The 20,147-nt window shown below is 42.7% G+C and overlaps 1 protein-coding gene across 1 annotated transcript in view; it reads left to right on the forward strand.

Moving 5' to 3' along the window:
* Positions 1-2,480: 2,480 nt before the first annotated feature.
* The window catches only part of Sctr (secretin receptor), a 64,856-nt gene continuing 47,189 nt past the window's right edge, over positions 2,481-20,147 (forward strand). The window contains exons 1-2 of the mRNA XM_015501699.2: positions 2,481-2,603; positions 17,660-17,780. Of these exons, the coding sequence (XP_015357185.1) occupies positions 2,535-2,603; positions 17,660-17,780 (190 nt within the window). The 5' untranslated portion in view covers positions 2,481-2,534. The remainder of the gene's footprint in view (positions 2,604-17,659; positions 17,781-20,147) is intronic.

Consider the following 20,147-nt stretch of genomic DNA (forward strand, 5'->3'; position numbering starts at 1 on the left):
AACATTCTGCTGAAGGTAGGACAAGAACTTACGTCTCAAAGGTGGGAGATTAGGAATTATCATCAGTTATGGTGACCAGGTAGGAGTAGGATGGGAGTTCTTATTAATTAACTTAGTAGGATTCTTGCTAAGACCAGTCCGGGGAGAATGATGACAGGAAGGAGCTATGGCTGAGGCCCAGGTGAGAAGATGACTCGGGAGCCTAGCTAAAGTTTGCTTAAGGACAGAGTCTCTGTCACTCTTCAGGGAGACTGTGACTGATCCTTGGTGTCTCACTGACCCTTGTTGGTTCCTCTCTACTCTCTGTGCATGGTACTTTCATTAACTCATTTGAACAATGGTTTCTCCCTCTCCTGCCAGGCCCCTGACTGCTGGTCCTACCAGCAGTTACAAAGAAATGAGAAGATTGATGCAAAAGCACTTTGGAAGCTCCATGGATCAGGAAATCATCTTCAGGAATGAGGGGAACCTCAGGGTAATGCATGGGACACAGACTGGGTCTCAGTCTAGGTTCAAATCCAGCTTCTCCCTTTGCTAGCTATGCTAATCGAGGTTAGTGCTCACCTTCACTGATGCTCCAGTTCCCACCCTGCTATAGTCTTAGAGGACCAAATATGATAACACCTCCCCAAATTTCCAGACTCCTTAGCACATGACAGTTGGTAAATATATTATTATGTTCCCACTCCTTCCCTTCCATCCCTATCATGAAATTGTTTTCTCAGGCAGATTTTACAAAGCCACTGGTTATATCCGTGGAGTGTACAAGCATTTCACAGAATGCTTTAAACCCTTTCTCATCTCTCTGAGAGCTGGAGCTTCCTGCTTTACAATGAATGGCTTGCCACAGGCCAAACGTTTATTGAATTGTCCAGAACAAATGTTGTTTTCCTCTTTCATGAGACATCATAGGGCTCTGATGTAGAGCAAAGATCACATTTTGGTGTTATTTCCTTTTTATTTCTTTCAATTGAAAAATTGATAACTAGAGTTGTTACAGAAAACAGTCAAGCAACACCAAATTCTATATAGTAAGACTGGTAAGTCTTTAGCTCATGCATTTTCTGATGCCCACTTAGGGGATTGGGGTACAAGGAGCCTAGAAAATAATATTTTTTTCAGTCTGTATCTTGAACCAATTCAGAAATAAAAGCAAGACAGATGGGGCTAAAGATCTCCACACCCCCCCTTATTTTTTTTTTCGATTTTTGAAGTGCTCAGAATGGAATACGGGACTTGTGCATACTTTACACCTAGCACAAAATATCACCCTTATTTAGTAATCAAGTTAATCTTGGAGGATGTAGTTTATATTTGTGGCCAAGCAGGGTTTCTAACACTAGATCCAAGAATTAGATAGACAAGCCATTCTCCACTGAGGGTACTAGACCAACAACTAGGGAAAAAGGACAGGGCAGAGCCTTGACTACCAATTAGTCTCAGCTTGGGTAATCCAGTTACAGGCTCTTTGTAGGAAGGTGAGCTGTCAAAGATATGAGAAGGGAGAGAGCAGAACTCTTGCCAGTTTTTCCTTATCCCAAATGCAGCAGTCATGTAGATCTGGCCTCACCTCCGTGTATGCGTGGGTGCATGCATACCTGTGTGCATGGGTACGTGTTAATGAAAAGGTAAAAAAAAGGTCAGGAGGATTATATCAATGATTGCTCTCCAAAGGAAATAAAATATCCAGGACAGAACTCAGGGTTCCTCTTCCACAAACACTATCTCCAGTTTTCTCCTGCTGTGATGGTACTTTTCATAAACATCCTCACACTTTTATTTCACTGGGTGAATATTTGTGTAGAAAAACATCCGAGAGTTGGTGGTTGCATGTACACTTCAGGTTATTCTATTAAGCACATTGCTGAACAGCTCCCCCTTTATTTCTGCTGGTATCTACCAACCTCACCTTAACAATAATAGTGTCTTCTGGAAGGGCAGGTGGCTAAGGACTGGAGCACATTGTAGCTTTAACAGCTGCTTAGCACTTGGAGCAGAGGGCTTACCCATTTAAGCTTCTGAGCTAAAAAAGACCTAGTCATGTAGTAGATCCTCCTCCATCCTCAATGCCCTCCTCTGTCCAAAGGGTATATCACCTCGAGATATGGTGGAATCCAATGAGCTCATAAAGTGCAGGGGAGAAAGGTTAAGGAAGGAGGAAAGGCAAGAGTAAGGGTGTGGGCACCAGTGCAGAGAAAGAAAATTGGATATGACTGGGAGTGAAGCTCATTGGTAGAGCACTGGCCCAGCATTTGCAAGACACTGAGTTCAAACCCCAGTATGGGAGGGCAGGGTGTGAGGGTGTGAGAAAGAAAGAAAAGAAAATTGTGTGTCTATAAGAAGGAGCCATTCAAGGGACCTTGTACTGATGGAATCAAAAGAGTAAGCCAATCCCCCCAAAACCAAAGGCTGAATGTCTCTCTGATAAGTGGATGCTCATCCTTAATGGAGGGTGGGCGAAATGGAGGAAATTNGGCAGAGCTCACAGGCCCGCGGCCGTCGGGGCGCCCGCCTGCAGGTCATCAATCACCACCATGCGCCCCAGCCTGGGGTCGCCGCCGCTGCTACTGCTGGTGCTGATGCTCGCCTGCGTCGCGCACACGGTGAGTACCGTGCTGCCCTCGGGCAGGGGTCCCCCACCACACACACACCAGGTTGGCAGCCAACCGCTTCTCTGGTTCAGCCTCGATGGTAGTGCAGGAAAACCAGCAGATCTTCCGCTGAAGAGTGGGAACCCACCCTCACTCCAGCAATAATTTCTATGGGGGGCCCCCTTCCCCCAAAGAGTCAAACAGCCTGTGCGATAGGAGAAGGTGGCTCTAAGGTAAATTCCCTGGCCAGACACTTCAACCCTTCCTCCAGCAGAATCCCTCCTGGACGGAAATTCTGACGGCACCCCTGGCAATGCCTAGTGTGCTGGATGCTTTGCCTCCAGTATTTCAATGAAACCTCCTAATCGCCTTTCCAGATTATTATCACCCTCGTTTTACAGATAAGAAATCCGAGGCTCAGAGAGGAAAAAAAATATATTGCCTCATGTCAGAGAATTGGAACCCACATTCGCCTGTCACAAAGCCTTGACATTTTCACACAGGCCCAACTACAGATGGGACAGTCCCAAAAAGCTGTGGGACGGTTTGCAGCTCCCCATCCCCCGCTCCTCTGGGATTTGGCTTCCTAATGTCTGACTGTCTCCTGGCTCCTGGGAGCAGCTAGTTGGTCCCCACAAACCGGGTTCAGAGAGGAGGCTGGAACAAAAAGAGAAGGCGCCATGGTGTGTGGTTTGTTTTCCTTTTCCCATAGAAACTCATGGGAATCCTGGTCTTCTGCTACTGGGATTTGTGAGTGAGATGTTGCATCCAGATTCTCAGGATGGAAGGAATTGGGAAGGGGCCCCGGGTGGCAGATTCCACAACCCTCCCCTCCCACTAACATTCTAAATTGGCTCACAAGACCTGTGTTCCAAGAAATGTGCCTAGGAAATGCAATTAGGGACCAAATTCTGAGTCTCAGTGACTGTCCTGGGCAAGTCCTTCCTAGCTTTGGACAACTTTGCCTTCCTGTAGTATGCTCCTTTTTGATTATAAGGAACCTCTTTACTCCAGACATTGATGGGCATGCTGACACTCGGGAGATGCTCATCTTTCTGACATCTGTGTAGCATTCCAGCAGCTGCAATTCAAAAGTGCAATTTGGGGCTCACTCTCAACTCCCAGGTAACCTTGGAGCCTCTTGTATTCAGTGGCAGTATTGGCATTGGAAGGCGCAAGAGCAACAGCACCCACTCTTTTAATGTGGACTCCCAATTTGGGGAAATGCTATCCGGGACAATGGGAACAATTCAAAACCAAATACAGCTTGGAGGTGTGTTATTTAGGAATGAGAGAGGCAGTAGCTTCTTTCTTGGGAATCTAGGTTGTCCTAACTGGTACCTGGGCTGCAGAACTGAGGTTCAGCTTAAATTTTAACCCCAAGGGGACCTCCCAGGTCATCTCAGCATCAAACAGAGGGGAAAAATGAACATCTTTGCTTCGTTCAAACCTTCAGTGTACTTTGGAAACATGGGTCCTTATTCTGTGGTTCAATTCCCTCATTTTAGAGATGAGAAAACTGAGACTGACAGAGAAAAGGGAACTGCCCAAGGCAGCAAGTTAGTAACAGAGTCGGGACTAGAACCCAGATCTTTTGATTCCCAACCTGCTGGGACTCTGTCCATGACACTTACTTGTATTTGGATGTCATTTTCATAGACCCACGTACTGTGTCATATTATTCTTAAGAGAGAGTTTCCTGTGTATATATTGTGGTCCTCCAGTTCTTCTCTGGGTTTATTCAGACCTGACGTTGTATTTCATACTTCTTGGCACAACACTTTAATAAATTAGAGTGGGATCGACCTACTTCGGCTGGAGTATTTCCCAGCTGTTGAAATCTTGTTTTCCTTCTGTTTGACTCTGGGTGGTCAGACATTTGATTTTGAAATTCAAGGATATTAAAAACAACTTTTTATTCACTTGGGACTCCCCCTTGAGGAAGATCAGACGCATCTTCCTAAAGAGTAGGCGCTGAGACTAAATTGCTTATTCCTACCCCTTCCCCCAACACACACACATATCCCACCTCTCCATTCAGGGAGATGTGGAAGGGTCTCCTGCAAGTGAAAATCAAAATATGTTAATGGCCAAAGGGGGAAGTTTTCTGAGGCAGTTTTAAGAAGCAGTGTAAATCAATCAATCAATCTCTCTCTCTCTCTCTCTCTCTCTCTCTCTCTCTCTCTCCTATACCCACTATGGTAAATCTTGTGAGAACTTTCACCTAGAACATTACCGTAATTATTTACTAAAACATCTGGTCCTCTCTCATCTCCTCATGCACACAGCTGGAACTTGAGCACTGAGACTTCCTCTTGTTAGTCTTTTAACCCAGCAGCCTGTCCCACTCTAAGAAGGAGCTCAACGTGTATGTGTTGAATGAATGAATGAATGTTGATGGTGCCCACAGGAGAATGTCTTAAACTGTGGCCACTTCATAGAGCGACAAGGAGTGAAACAATCTTGAAAGTGATCATGGCTTGCCAAATTGTACATAAATGTGTCAAGCCATGGAAAGAGTCACTTAGGGTAAGACTTTCTAATCCATGGCACCAAGCAAACTGCCAACTAGATAACCTTAATGAGTTCAGTGGAGTGGGTGGGGCTGCTTTTGCCTTGAAGCAGGTTTCTTAACTTGGACTGTGTTACTCAGCTTTCCATCACTGGGACAAAACAGCTCACAGGAGGGAAGGTTTATTTTGGCTCATGGTTTAGGAGGTTTCAATCCATGGTTGCTTGGCTCTGTTGCTTTGTGCCTGTGTGGGCACAGTACACACTTGGCAAGAGCACATGGCATAGGATCACATTCACCTCATGGTGGACAAGAAGAAAAGGGAGAGGCAGGAAGGGGCCATGGTCCCAATAGTCTCTTGAAGGACATGTCCCTAATAGTCTAACTTCTTCCAACTAAGGCCCCACCATCTCCCAGTAGTGCCACAGGCTGGAGACCAAGCCATCAACAGATAAGCCTTTGTGGGACATTTAAGATCTACACCATAACACATTCTATGGATATTTAGGGCCAGATAATTCTGTATTGTGGGGCTGTCCTGTGTATTGTACCACGTCTAGTAGCATTCCTGGCATCTAGCCACTAGAAACCAGGAATATCTCTCCAAAGTTGTGACAACAGAAAATGTCTGCAGACATTGGCAACTATTCTCTGGGGGCAGGGAAGACAAAAGTGCCCCTGTATGAGGTCCATTTCCTTAAAGGCTGTCACATTCCAGGGGAAATAACATTATTCAGGCTCACAATAGAAGCTCATTGCATATTGCATTCAGGGAAATGGGACTGGTGACAGGGATATGAGTCAAAGGACAGAAACAGGTGTATGTGACAAAAACCTATTTCTAAGACAGACAAAAAGATTTCTGCAAGCAACGGGCTCCTTGATCTTTTCTGATCTCCCTTCCCATCATTCCGTCTCCTATCCTCATTCCTCCCTAGTCAATGGCTCAGAAAACATAAAAACTCCAAGTAGTGGTCTGACACATAGAAGCCTCTGGCACATGGTGGCCCCTGCCCCTGTCTGTGGTACATCTGGGTCTAGTGGCTGACCATACCTGTGGCAGGCTCACGAGAGTTACCTGGGGAGCATGTTATTGATGACTCTTCAGAGGAAGGTTGCTGGAGAATTTTTTTGTGTATACATGAAAATCACTTCCTAATTTTCTCAAGAAGTGCTTGTGAATTTCAAAATAAAAATGTTGATATACCACTAACATAAATGAATAGTGGTGATGATGAGAATGGTGGTGGTGATGGTGATGAAGGCTTCCTTATTGAGCTGCAATTTCACACCAGACTCTGCTAAGTCCCTTCAGAGACTATCTGATTTAATTCTCACATCAGTGGTCGTTATCCCTAATGTGACACTGAGACTTGGAGATAGGTGAAGGTACTTGCTCAAGGTTACCTGGCTGGACAGGGTGGCATGAGATCTCTGCCACACATCTGAGGACCTCAACCAGCTGCTCCTGTAGAGTCTCACTCTGGGTTTCTAGTGCCCAAGGGGCCATCCTAAAATCCTCTCCCAAGCATCTGAGTGATGTGAATTTTCATTTCATCTCAACTCCTTATGAAACCTAAAACAATCACCAGATTATATACTTATTAAGGGGGACCAGAGATATGCTTAGGGGTTCACAAAATCAAATGACTAGGAAGAGGCACCAATTCCTCAAATATCCAGAGGAGTCCTCTCTCAGCTGTGGCATGACCTTTTGGGGTTCCCACAGAGCTCTCCTCCCTCCATCCTGCTCCATTGTCCTTACCCATCCTTACCCCCAATTTCTTGCCATGCCCAGGGAAGGCTCAGCCACTGTTCTGACACCCTCCTTGAAAGCCCAGATTTACTCTCTAGGATTAGAGCTCTGCCACCATTTGATTCCTCCAGTGGCCCCTGCTTCCCTGTCCACTAAAGGCCAAGACTCTCACTGCTGACCCCACTCAGGCCCTGGGACAACCCACAGCCCAAGGTAAAACCCACAACACTCAGATCCTATGTACCCTCTTACATTCCGCAGAAGGCTGCTGTGCTTGGTGCAGACTTGAGAAAATCAGACCACCCTGGGCCCACCCAGCCTCCACAGTCCATGTCTGATGGATGCTAAGGGGAAGGGCATCCCTGCTTAATCCTGTCCTGCAGCCCAGCCCATTGTGCTGCCAGGATTCAAAAGGTCTCCTGATTCTAGAGTCCTCCATGTCCTGCCTCACTTTCCTCGCCCCTGGCTCTCAGAGGTGCTCCCTGATAGCCACCTGTCTTTTCAAATTCCGGACCTCCCTACCTGCCCTTTCATTCCAGCAGAAGCATTTCTCGTTTCCTGAGAGGTGAGGCTCCCTGGACAAACTTCCTCTGACCAACATCTTGCCCTGATGGACTTGTCTAAATTACACTCTCGGTTCCCTTCCTTCCCGTTTATCTTAGTCAGCTGGGCTGTTAGAACAAAATGCCACAGGCTGAGCAACTTGAACAGCAGACACTGACTTTCTCACAGTTCTGGAAGCTGGAGTCTGCGAATGGGGTCCTCCAGGGTTTGGTTTCTGGTGAGGGGCCTCCTCCTGGCTTGCAGACTGTCCTCACTTGGCCTTTCCCAGGAGTGTTCTGGGCAGGGTGTGGAGAGCAGTTCCTGGCATCACTTCTCTTCCCCACTGCCCATTACTGGCAACCACCATTCTACTCTCTGCTTCTACGTGCCCAACTTTTTTGGATTCCACATATTGTATTTTCCTTCCTGGGACTGGCTTGTTTTATTTAGCATGATGTCCTTTAGGTTTATTTGTGTATCGCTAGTGGCAGGATTTCCTTCTTTTTAAAAAACTGAATAATATTCCATGGTACTCATATCACATTTTCTTTATCTATTTGTATGCTGATGGCCACTTAGAGGTGATTCTATCTTGTCTATTGTGAAGAGAGCTGCAGTGAACCTGGCGGATACAGATATTGGTATGAGGTGCTGATTTTGTTTTCTTTGAGTATATACCCAGCAGTGGAGATACCAGGTCATACTATAATCCTACTTTAAAAAAATTTTAGGAACCTATATCTCATTTTGATAATGGCTGCACCAATTTACATTTCCACCAATGGTGTGGGAGGGTTCTCTTTTCTCCACATCCCTCCTATCACTTGTTATCTTTTGATCTTTTTGATAGTAAGTATCCTAACAGGAGTGAGGTGATATCTCATTATGGTTTTGATTTTTATTTCCCTGGTGATGAATGATGTTGAGGACTTTTTCATATACCCAAAGGCCAGTTTGAAGTCATTAGATACTTTTCAGTGCTTCAAGGGCAGATACCACATCCATTTACCTTTGTGTCCCCAGTGATGAACAGACCGATGGACATGTAGTAGGTATCAAATGAATGTTTACTGACACTCTGGGTTTCAAACTGGTTTTATGATACTGAGTACTCTTCTCTTATTTTTCATCGTGTAAAATAATAATATTGATATATTATTATTATATTATTATTATAGTATTAATATATTATTAATAATATTATTAATATTAATATATTAATATAAATAATATAGTTTCTCCCTGCCAAACGATTTCTTTCTAGTCTCAAGTTGGCAGGCAAGTAATTATATACGAAGTGTGAAAAGCAAAAATGATATTGAGTCCTTTCACTTTCTTCAGAATTTAATAGGTTTTTATTATGTCTCCTCCCACATTTTATCTTTTCAGATTTAGGAGTCCAAAATTAAACTCTACAATAGCTGACAGAACTCTCTTGACATTTTTCCCTCTCACATTGAGGTCTGCTTTGTTATCCCCTCTCTCTGCAGAGTGGATTATTCAACTGATTTCTAGAGGACAGAATACGGCTGTCCTATAATGTCCAAGTTTACATGCTTCAGGAATGGAAGAATTGTTCACCATCCAGGTAGCAATACTAAGTTTCCAAAGGAAGAAGGCAGATTGTTCTCTATCGCATTGTTTATTTTTTTTTCTCAATTGATCCAACATAGAGATGAAGGGTTCTTCCCAGTGAGGAGCTGTTGGCTCACAGGCTGAATGGGCATCTCAAAGTATGACTACCATCTGGAAAAATACTTAAAGAAAGGTGTTGTGGTTTGAACATGAGGTGTCCCCCAAAAGTTCCTGTGTTAATGCAGGAATATTCAGAGATGAAATGATTAGATTATGAGAACTATATCTAATAAGTGAATTAATCCGTTTAGTGGATTAATAATTGAATGAACTAACTGGGTGGTAACTCTGGGCAGGTGGGTATGGCTGAAAGAAGTAGGTTACTATGGTTGTGACCTTGGGGATTATATCTTGTCCCCTTGGCTCCTGCCCCGCCCCCCTCCCTCTCTCTCTGCTTTCTGGTTGCCATGAGATAAATAGCTTTCCTCCACCATGACCTTCCTCCATGATGTTCTGCTTTCCTTGGGCCCAGAGCAATGGAGTTGGATGACCATCTATTGAATCTCTGAAACCATGAGCCAAAATAAACTTTTCCCCCTCTAAGTTGTTTTTGTCATGTATTTTGGTTGCAGTGACACAAAGCTGACTAATACAAAAGGAATGGTGAAGGTTAATTACAGCATATCAAGCAGCAAATGTGAACTTGGACTCTAGAAGGCTCAACCTGGACTAGGTGTTGAGTGAGACAAAGGGTGATATTATCCACAGAGTCACAACTGGCTATGGAAATACTCATAAACTTACATACCATTTCTTTTAAAAAATTACCATAGGTTATACCCTAGCAAATTCAAAACTCAATCTAAAATATAAGATTTTTTTAAGAAGTAGAATTCACTGAGGATGGCAACATATAGATATTAGTTCACAATTCTGCAACACCTTTGGGAGGATTTAGTTCAAAAAACCAAAGTGTTCCTTGAAGAAAGTCCCAGAGAAGATAGTTGACAATATTATACAGAATCTAGAAGTACAACTAGGAGATATAATGATGAGGTGAAGGTCTATGAATTTTGTGGATCAAGAAAAGGAAAACTTAAGGGCTGGGGTTGTGGCTCAGTGGTAATGCACTTGCCTAGCATGCCTGGGGCAGTGGGTTTGATTCTCAGCACCACAAACAAAGAAGTAAAATAAAGGTCCAACAACAACTAAAAAAAAAAAAAAAAAAAAAGAAAAGGAAAACTTAAAATTCCAGGAAAGACAAAAGTAAAAACCAAAACATTTGTGGTTCAGATATCTAAAAAGTCAAACTTTGACATGACTCTTATCAATATAAGAATGTAAGGGTGGCTAAGACTTAAATTCTTTAAGAAAGAATACAATCTGTATGTCTTTGTTCTTCTAATAAAATAATAAAGAAAAACATCATTTAGGGATTTTTCTTTGACAATCTCTTATTAAATTTGTGGGGACTTTTCAAACACATACTTAGGGTATCGAGTTGACAATGTGGCAGACTGACCACATGTGTTGACTCTGCTCCTGGAAACTCCCTTAAGATGACATGAAACTCCCTTAAAATGAAAAAGGCTTAAACCCACAAGTCAAAGAGAACAAAAGAAAACAGCAAAGCAGAGATCTCAAGAGATCTTTGCAAAATGGAAAGTGATTACAAAAGGAAGCAGTATGGGAGAAACAGCCCCCTAAGTGCTGGGCGGAAGAGAAGCTGTGGAGTGGGCCTAGAGCACCCTGGAAAGACCTCAGGGAGGGAGACACCACGGATCTTGGCAGTGACCCCCGTCAGCCTGACTGAGTCACAGGGAAGGTCACCAGTCAACAACCTGTCCAAGGCCAGCAATTCCAAGAACTGTCAGTGCCTAAAACCTAAATATGACGTCAAGGAAGGGTTCCAAGGAGTGAGGTGATATCTCATTATGGTGGAAGCAAACAAATACAAGAAGGGAACACAGAGAAAACAGACCCTCCAGAGAGGAGAGATGACGGTTGCTGTGACTTGAATTTGTCCCTTCCAATCTCACGTGTTGGCAACTTACTCCCCAAATTCATATGTTGATGGTATCTGGAGAGGAGATGTTTGGGAGGCCATTACAGTTAGACGAAGTCATGAGGGTGGGGCCACCACCAGGGAATCAGTGGCTTTATAAGCCTGTAATCCCAGTGGTTGGGGAGGCTGAATCAGGAGGCTTGACCCAGCAACAGTGAGGCGTTAAGCAACTCAGTGAGACCCTGTCTCTAAATAAAATACAAAGTAGGGCTGGGGATGTGGCTCAGGGGTCAAGGGACCCTGAGTTCAATCCCCAGTATCCTCCCCGCTGCCAAAAAAAGAAGAGTAAGAGAGGACCCTGGCTTGCATGCTTTCTCTCTTGCATGTGGTGCCTTGCCTTTCTGTCATGTAATGCCCTTGCCTAATGCCAGTGCCATGCTGTTGGACTTCCCAGCCTCTAAAATTGTGAATCCAATAAATCTCTTTATAAACTTCCCAGTCTGTGTTACTCTGTTACAGCAACAGAAAACAGACTAAGACAGTATTTTTTTTTTTAAGGATTCTAAAGCCATAAAACGAAAAGGATACTATGGGAAAGGAATAATGGGATGAGAGAGGTTTCTTGGAAATGAAATGCATAAAAATAAAACATTCACTTAAAAACTCCACAGATAATGTCAAGGAAATCTCCCAGAAAGATTACAAAGAGGAGATTATAAAATAGAGAGGTGAAAAGATTAAAGGAGTGAAACACATAGTTCAATATTTATTTAATGAATTCCGGAGTAACAGAGAAGGTGAAGGGGTGAAATAACAAAATAAATAATGTAATTTTTTAAATTAAAAAAAATGAAGAATACGAGCTTTCACAGCATATCCAACCAACCAACAAAAAGAAAACAATTTCTCCATTACATTTTACAACAATGAGAAACAAAGAAAAATCTTAAATAATTCTAAAGGAAAAACAAAAAAGTCATATACAAACAATTTGGAATTACATCTGACTCTTACTCAACGGCACAGGAAGAGTTGAATACTATACCAAATACAGTATTACCTCCCTTTAAAATTAGGGAGGAGAGGTTAGGGATTTTGCTCAGTGGTATAATGCTTACCTAGCATGGGCAAGACCCCAGGTTCAGTCCTCAATCCTGAAAAAAAAAATATGTGGAGAAAATTATCTCAAACTAGAATTCTCTATGCAAATTATTAGTATGATAATCAATCAAACTTTCCACTTCAGCAAAGATAATTAAAAATTTTTCTTGCAGGACTGGGACTGTAACTCAGTGGTGGAATGCTTGCCTAGCAAGCATGAGGCCCTGAGTTCCATCCCCAGCTAAATAAATAAATGAACTTTCTTAAGAAGCTATTAGAAAATTCAGTGCTTCTGCAAAATAAGAGAGCAAACCAAGGTAAATGGCATGCAATCTAAGAAAACAGGACTCCAAGCAGGAGAGGAGGGAAGGGAACACCCCAAACCACAGCCGGGTAGTGGGCCACAGGTGGAGCAGGAAGGTGGAGCAGGAGGATGGAGGACACTGGGAGAGCAGTCTCCAGAGAAAAAAATAGATAGGATTGTTGACAGTGCTGTAAGACCACTTGGGAAAATTAGCTATAGGTATGTAGAAAGGTAATCAAATGAAAAATCACAGTAATTACTGACCTCAGGAAAAACAAAATGTACAAGAGACACATAATCATTTTATGTGACTTGACCCAGAAGCAAACAGTATTTCATAGTCAAAAAAAGCCATTATAAATACAGGACATTTGTTTTGCCAAAAATTAAATGAAGAGAATTATAGGTAATCTAAGAGGAGATTAATATATGTGGAATATTTTAAAACATCTAAATCTTTATCTTCCATATTTGGAAGTTTGGGTGTCTCAGTAAACCAAGAAATAATAATATGAGAGCATAATGTTAAAATATGGAGATAAAAATGAAAAAGAATATCTAAAAGGAGCAGAAAATCATTGTCTCTGAAGAACAGGTAAAGATTAGGGTAAAGAAATGCTATTTTTTTTTTCCATTTAAACTCTGGTACTAGTACAATTAAAAGAAAAACAAAACAAAACACATGTACTTACCCAAATGCAATATTTGTGGGGTTTTTTTTCTCTTAACTGTTAAATTTTAAAGGGACCTTTTAAAAATTAATAGCTGTTGTTTGGAGGAAAATTTTTATTATATAAAGTTCAGAAATTCTTTCATTTCATTTATCTTTTTGTGCAGTTCAAGTACAATGATACTTAACACTTTTAATAAGTATATTAAAATGCATTTATAAATATGCATGGATCTACTAAATTCCAGTCTCTCCTCCCCTATCTCAAGGTTAATTTATGATAAGAGAGCTCATTTCACTTTCTGTCACCAGACATTGTCCAGGTAGCTCTTCCACTGAGCACCATCTTTTCCCAGCCACTCCCAACAACCCCGAGGGCCATCTTCCTTCTCTCTTGTCAACACTTGGAAGCCATGGGCTCAGTCCTTTCAGCAGAATGCCGTTCATGTCACATAGACACTGGGGGGCACCAAACCTTTCTTTAGTTTGCATACCACCACACAAAATAATCTCGGTTTATTGCATTTGAGTTAAGGGTCATGGGTAAAAGAAAAGAACAGTGGGACCATCCACTTCACTGGCACTCAAATGGCCTTTATAAAACCACAACAGCAGCGGAAAAGTCACGCGTGTCTGTAAGTGTATGGGACATTGGAATCCTGGTACACGGCAGGTGGGAATGTAAAATGGGGCAGCTGCTGTGAAAGAGAGCTCAGTGATTTCTAAGAAAATTAAATATAGTCTTACCATATGATCCAGCTATTCCATTTCTGGGATTATGGATGGTCCTCAGTTTAGGATGGTTGGGCGCCCTTTACATGGGTGTGAAAGTGATAAAGGGGTTTCACACCCTTGAAGGGATAAGCGTGCATCAGAAGCTGTACTTTGCTTTTTGAATTTGGATCTTTTCCCAGACTAGTGAATGTGAGTAGGATCCTGTTTGGTGGGGCTGGGCAGTGGAGCGAGCTGCAGCTCACAGTGATCCCGGGGAAGCCACCAGCCCTCTGCAGTGTACTGTGGACCTGAGCTAGATACTCGGCAGATTAGAAGCATTAAATGCACTTTGACTTACAATATTGTCAATTTATTGGGACTGTAAACCCCTCGTAAGTGGAGGAGCATCTGTATGCCTCCACTCTTCTTTCAAATCTTTGAGTTCTTTCATCATCATCATGTAGTTTTCAGGATACAAGCTCTATGTTTGTTAGATCCACATCTAAGCAGTTATTTTATTTTTAAACTAATTCTAAGTGTGCTCTCATTTAGATCTGGAGTGTTTCCCCAAAGCCCATGTGTTAAAAATTTAGTCTTCAGCTTGCGCCATGGGGAGGTAGAAGAAACTTGAAGAAGTGGAGCCTCGTGGGAGGTCTTGCAGTCACTGGAGGCGTGCCCTGGAAGGGGACAGTGGGACCCCAGACCCTTCCTCTTCCCCTCTCTCTTTCATTTCCAGTCATGAGGTGGATGGGGTGCTCTACCCTGCACTTTGACCATGAGGTACCTCCACAGGCCCTCAGCAACAAGGCCAAGTGCTTAGGGACTGAAACCTCCAAAACTGAGTCAACAAACCTTCTCTCTTTAGAAGTTGATTTCTACCATCTTTTTGTTGCAGTGATGGCAAGCGGACGAACACAATGTGGATCCAAATTATCCCGTAAATGTTGATTAGGTTGTGTTGATGGACAGTATTTTCTATATCCTTGTTGATTTCCTAGTCGTCCTATCAGTTATTGAGAGAAGGGTATGTAGTCTCCAATGTAAAACTACAGATTTGTCTATTTCTCCTTCTGATTCTATGAGCTTTTGCTTTGCATATTTCACAGTTTGGGTGTTTGGTGCATACACACTTAGGATTGCCATGTGTTTTGGATAGATTGTCTTTTTTTATCATTATTCAGAATCCCTCTCCATCTCTGGTCTTGTATTTTCTCTTCACTCCACTTTATCTAATATTAATATATTCACTCTTACTTTCTTTGATCAATGTTTGCATCACTTATCTTATTATATCCTTTTAATCTGCCTATATATCATTTTATTTAAAGTGATTTTCTTATAGCCAATATATAGTTTAATTATATTTTTAAAATCCAATATACCAATATCTCTCTTAATTGGTATATTTAGGCCACTTATACTTGGTGTTATTATTGATGGGTGAAGCCTTAAGTATGCCATTTTATTTTTTTATTTAAGTTTTTCATTTCTTTGTTTTTTTTATCTTCCTGTGGGTTGTTAGAACAATTTTTAAAATTCTATTTTGATCCATCTATCGTGTGTTTGTATGTAGCTCTTCACATAGTTGTTTTATTGATTGCTCTAAGGATTACTTTGTATACACATGCATTCTCACAGTCTACTGGCATTACCCTTTTACTGGTTCAAGTGAAGTATAGACTATTTTCCTCTATTTACGTCCCTTCACCATCTCCTGTTTATAGCATACTAGTTTTAAATTTATTTTCTCTACCTGCATTTGGAACAATAACAATAGTGTTTTAATCTTTGCTTGGACCATTTCCTATTTATAAAACTGAAGAGAAGGAAAGTACTTGCCCACACTTTTGCTTACTGGTCTCTTTCTTCCTCGCTGATGAACCAAGTTTCTTTCTCTTAGCTTTTCCCTTCTGTGTAGAGAATTTCCTTCTGCCATTCTTTCAAAGTAGATCTGCTGGCAACAAATTCTTTCAGCTTTTCTTATCTAAGCGTGTCTTAATCTTCTCTCCATTACTGGGGTATTTTTTTTACTGAATATAGATGCAGGCTTAACAGTTCTTTTCTTCTAAAAGTTCCTGAAAAGTATTGAGTCACTGTTTTCCGACTCTATGGTTCCCCATGGAAAATCAGTGTTCATTCTAATTGCTTTTCCCCTGCAGATGGTGTAGTTTTTCTTTAGCTGTTTTCCAGATTTGTTGGTTTTTGTTTGTTTGTTTTGTATTATTATTATTATTATTATTATCTTTACTTTTCAAAAATCACAGCATGCCTTAGTTTGAATTTCTTTAGATTTAATTTCTTTGGGGTTTATTCAGCTTGTTGAACATGTAAGTGTATGTGTTTTGCCATTCTTATATTCCTAAAAAAAAAAAAAATGAACATTACATATTCTTCATAGTCCCCCATCCCAGGTTCCTAGGGATCTGATTATTTTCATATAAAGAGTATGAGCATTTCTTGACACTTAATACATGGAATTCCTTACATTCACTAAAAGCTTGCACCTGTCCTGGCCATCCAACCCTTTCTCACCTTTAAGAATGATGTCAGTCTCAGGGTGATTCTCAACAGTTCTCATGAGCTGAAAGACGGGGCCTGCGAATCTTGTGTAGGTTTTTCTATGCAAACCCTCCCATCACCTCCTCTGAAAAGCCAGAGAGTACTGAAAAAGACGGGCTTCAGCTAAGACTGGGCGAGACCCCAAGATGAAGAGCGCAAGGACCCAGAGTGTGGGGCTGGGTGCCACTTACTGCCACACAATTGCTATATTCTTAGGTAACCTACACTCAGCCCTCCATAGCTATGGGTTCCATATCCACGGATTGAAAATACATTTTTTAAAGAAGAGTCTGTAGTAAACAGGTACATACTCTTTTTCTGGTCATCATTCTCTGAACTATAGCTTAACGACTACCCACCAAGCACTTGCATTGTATGAGGTATTCTAAGTAATCCAGAGAGGATTTAAAGTACGTGGGAGGATGTGTGTAGACTCTACGCAAATACCATGTCATTTTATGTAAGGGACTTGAGCCTCCTTGGGGTTTGATTTCCTGAGGCAAGTGGGGACTGATCCTAGAACCAATCTCATGTGTGGCTACCAGGTGAAGCTGAGTTTGTTTCAGGATAAGAGTCTAAATACAGCCAATTAAGTCACTAGGGGGTGGAGATGTGGCTCAGTGGTAGAGCACTTGCCTAGCACACCTAGGGCCCTGGGTTTGACCCTTAACACTATGGAGGGAAATGTTATTTGCTGTATTGTGTCAGACAAAATGGAAATGCAGGGCTGAAGGAGCATGATATGGTGTCAGAGCTGATGGGCCCAGTGTCTCTGTGGCAGCTGGATGTGGCTGGCTCTGGGCCAGGAGAGGTGATGTGTGTGCTTCGTGGGGACCATCAACCCAGAACACTTGGTGTCAGGGAGTGGAGGAGGAGGAGTTGCTAACAGCTGCAGGGCCTTTCTGACTGCATTAGTGAAGGGGTAAGTAGATGTTCAGGACCCCAAATAGGAGTTAATTGGAACAGCATTTATGTTTGCCTTTGGATATAGCACTACCTTGGCTTTTCTTCTTGGCCCAGACTTTTGTTTATTTGGGCCATTTTCAAGTTTAGCTTTATCTCCAGGGACTTCTTCCCCTGCTCCTTCATGTTGAAACTTCCATCTGTGAAACACGAGAGTAGGGATGACGAGAGAGATTAAGATATTGTCGTTGACCACCTGGAAAGCTGTTTGTTGAAATCCAGAGCCCTGGGTGTACAACCCCTGTCAGAGCCCCTAACCACCGTGGGCTTGAGTTTTCCTTCTAGAGGCTTTCTTGCTCACACTAAGTCCTTGGGTGGTGGGATTGACTAGTAGTGATGATGAGCACCCTTGGTTTGGACTCATAGATTGGAGCCCTGCCCCAACTGTGTGACGTGCTTCGGCTGCTGCAGGAGGAACAGGACCAGTGCCTGCAGGAGCTCTCCAAGGACAGGCGAGAAGACGTCAGCCCAGAGCTTCCAGGACCAGGTACGACATCTGCTCAGCTCATGCCCTGACCCACCAGGTTGTGGGGTGCATCCTCTGGGCCAGGATGGGATGTGGAGGACTGGGTTGGCTTTGTTCACTTAGTCAACTGGGGCTGGGGGGCTGGCGATCAGTCTACAGAAACCAGCATCCACTTTTCCTTTCTGGGGTATGTGGGGGCAGCCGGTGCTTTCCTAGCATCTTCCTCAAGGGAAGGGCTTGGTGGGAATCACTTTGTAAGGCTGTTTGCCTCCTGTCCACGTGGTCACCTTCACTGCCAGGTTGATGAGTGAGGAAAGGCAGTATGGGGTCAGAAACCCTTGGGGTACCATGCTTCCAAGCATTCACTGCTGTGTGACTATGTGAAAATTATTTAACACTCTCAGCCTCAGTTTCTTGATTTATAGAATGGAGGTGATAATATCTACTTCAATATTATAATGATAAATGAGATAGAATTTGCAAAATACAAATGTTTTGTAAATATTGGTAATTTAAATATTAATTATTATTAATCAACTCTTTAAATATTATGAGTTTTATATTTAGGTGTTAACTGTATTTCTATACCCTTCCTAAACTTCTCTTCTTTACTCTCTATCATTGAAGGATGTAGCATTAAGAAAAGAGTCTATTGCAGGTACTTAAAAAACCATCTGTATCCCAATGTTCATAGCAGCATTATTCTTAATAGCCAAGAGATGGAAACAACCCAAATGTCCATCAAGGGGTGAATGGATAAACAAAATATGATCCATCCATGTAATGGAATATTATTCAGCCTTAAAAAAGAATGAGAGGGGCTGGGTTGTAGCTTGGTGGTAGAGGAGTTGCTTAGCATGTGTGAGGCCCTGGGTTCCATCCCCAGAACTAAGGCGGGGTGGGGTGGGGGGAGAAATGAAGTACTCACACATGCTAGAACACAGATGATTCATAAAAACATGGTATTAACTGAAATAAGCCAAATACAAAAGGTCACACATCAAATGATTTCATTTATTTGAAATGTCTATATTAGGTAAATCCATAGAGACAGAATTAAATTCATAGTTGATGGGCTGAGAGGAGGGGCCGTGGGGAAAAATTGCTTGATGGGTGCGGGGTTTCATTTAGGGGTGGTCAAGATATTTTAGAACTACATAGAGGAGATGGCTACATGTTGTATTATGAGGTACTGAATGTCACTGGCACACTCTAAATAGTTAATAGTTAAATTCATGTTATGTGATTTTACCTCAATCTAAAAAGAAAAAAAGAGACCAACCAACCCCAGCTTTTAAATTAGACCATGGGCTCCTAAGTTGCTTAATATGTCTCTGGGCCTCAACTTCCACATCTATTTTAAGAGATCGGTGTGAAATTAAGAACATTCATTTAGGCTGGGGCTGCAGCTCAGTGGTAGAGCGCTTGCCGAGCATGTGCGGGGTCCTGGGTTTGATCATTCAAAAACTATTTACTTAGCACTTAATGGTATGAGATGGGAATGGGGAGAACAAAGGATAAATGATGAGGAACTGGAACTCCGTCTCATCGCTTAGGAATGCATTTTGCAAAAGAAGTTGGATACTTTGACTTCACCAAATAGGGATTTCTTTGTTGCAAATTATAAAAACTTCAGAGGTAGTACAAAGTTCCAAGATATCATATCTTCCAGATTCCTCTGTTGTTTGGCTTAACGTGTGGCTCTCGTCCTCATGGTCATACAAGGGCTGCTGTACCTCCGGGGAGGAAAGCAAAGTTGCTGTGTTTCTGGAAGGAAAGAGCAGCCGGGAGTTGGGGTGGGGATACACCGAGGAGCCTGGCTTTCCTGAAACTTTCGGTGGGGTGGGGGGGGGGGTTCTGCTTGCACTTTGTTGCTGGCAGAACCGGACCGCACAGCCACCCCTGGCTGCAACAATGGCTGGAGACCCAGAGGTTTAGCTATGCATGTGGCCACCTTGAACAAAACCAGGTTCTGCTAGTGAGAAAGAAGAGAAGAATAGCAAAGGGCAGGCTCCACGACAGTCATCATGACTCTGTGTGGTTGGGGGACTGTGGATCCGTTAATCACAAACCCTTGTAAAATGGCAATGAGATCAGGCCTGATAGAGCCATGGAAAGCCCTGCAGAGTCAGAGGCGAGAGGTGTGACACTCAGGGTTATGAGAAGATCCCCACTTGCTGCAGCCTGGGGAAGGACGGGAGTAGGTTCAGAGAGACCCACTAGGAAGCTGTTGCCCTGGGTAAGATTTGCTGGTCACTGGACTGTAATAGGGTGTCTCTGTTTGGGTTCCCAGCAGCAGGTGATCAGTAGGATGTGGGACCTGAGACCCAGCGGGGAAGGAACTGGGTGAACACTACACTGTCACTGTGGACACCTGGAGTATAATCC

Source organism: Marmota marmota, unplaced genomic scaffold (assembly GCF_001458135.2).
Source record: "Marmota marmota marmota unplaced genomic scaffold, marMar, whole genome shotgun sequence".
Classification (NCBI taxonomy): Eukaryota; Metazoa; Chordata; class Mammalia; order Rodentia; family Sciuridae; genus Marmota; species Marmota marmota.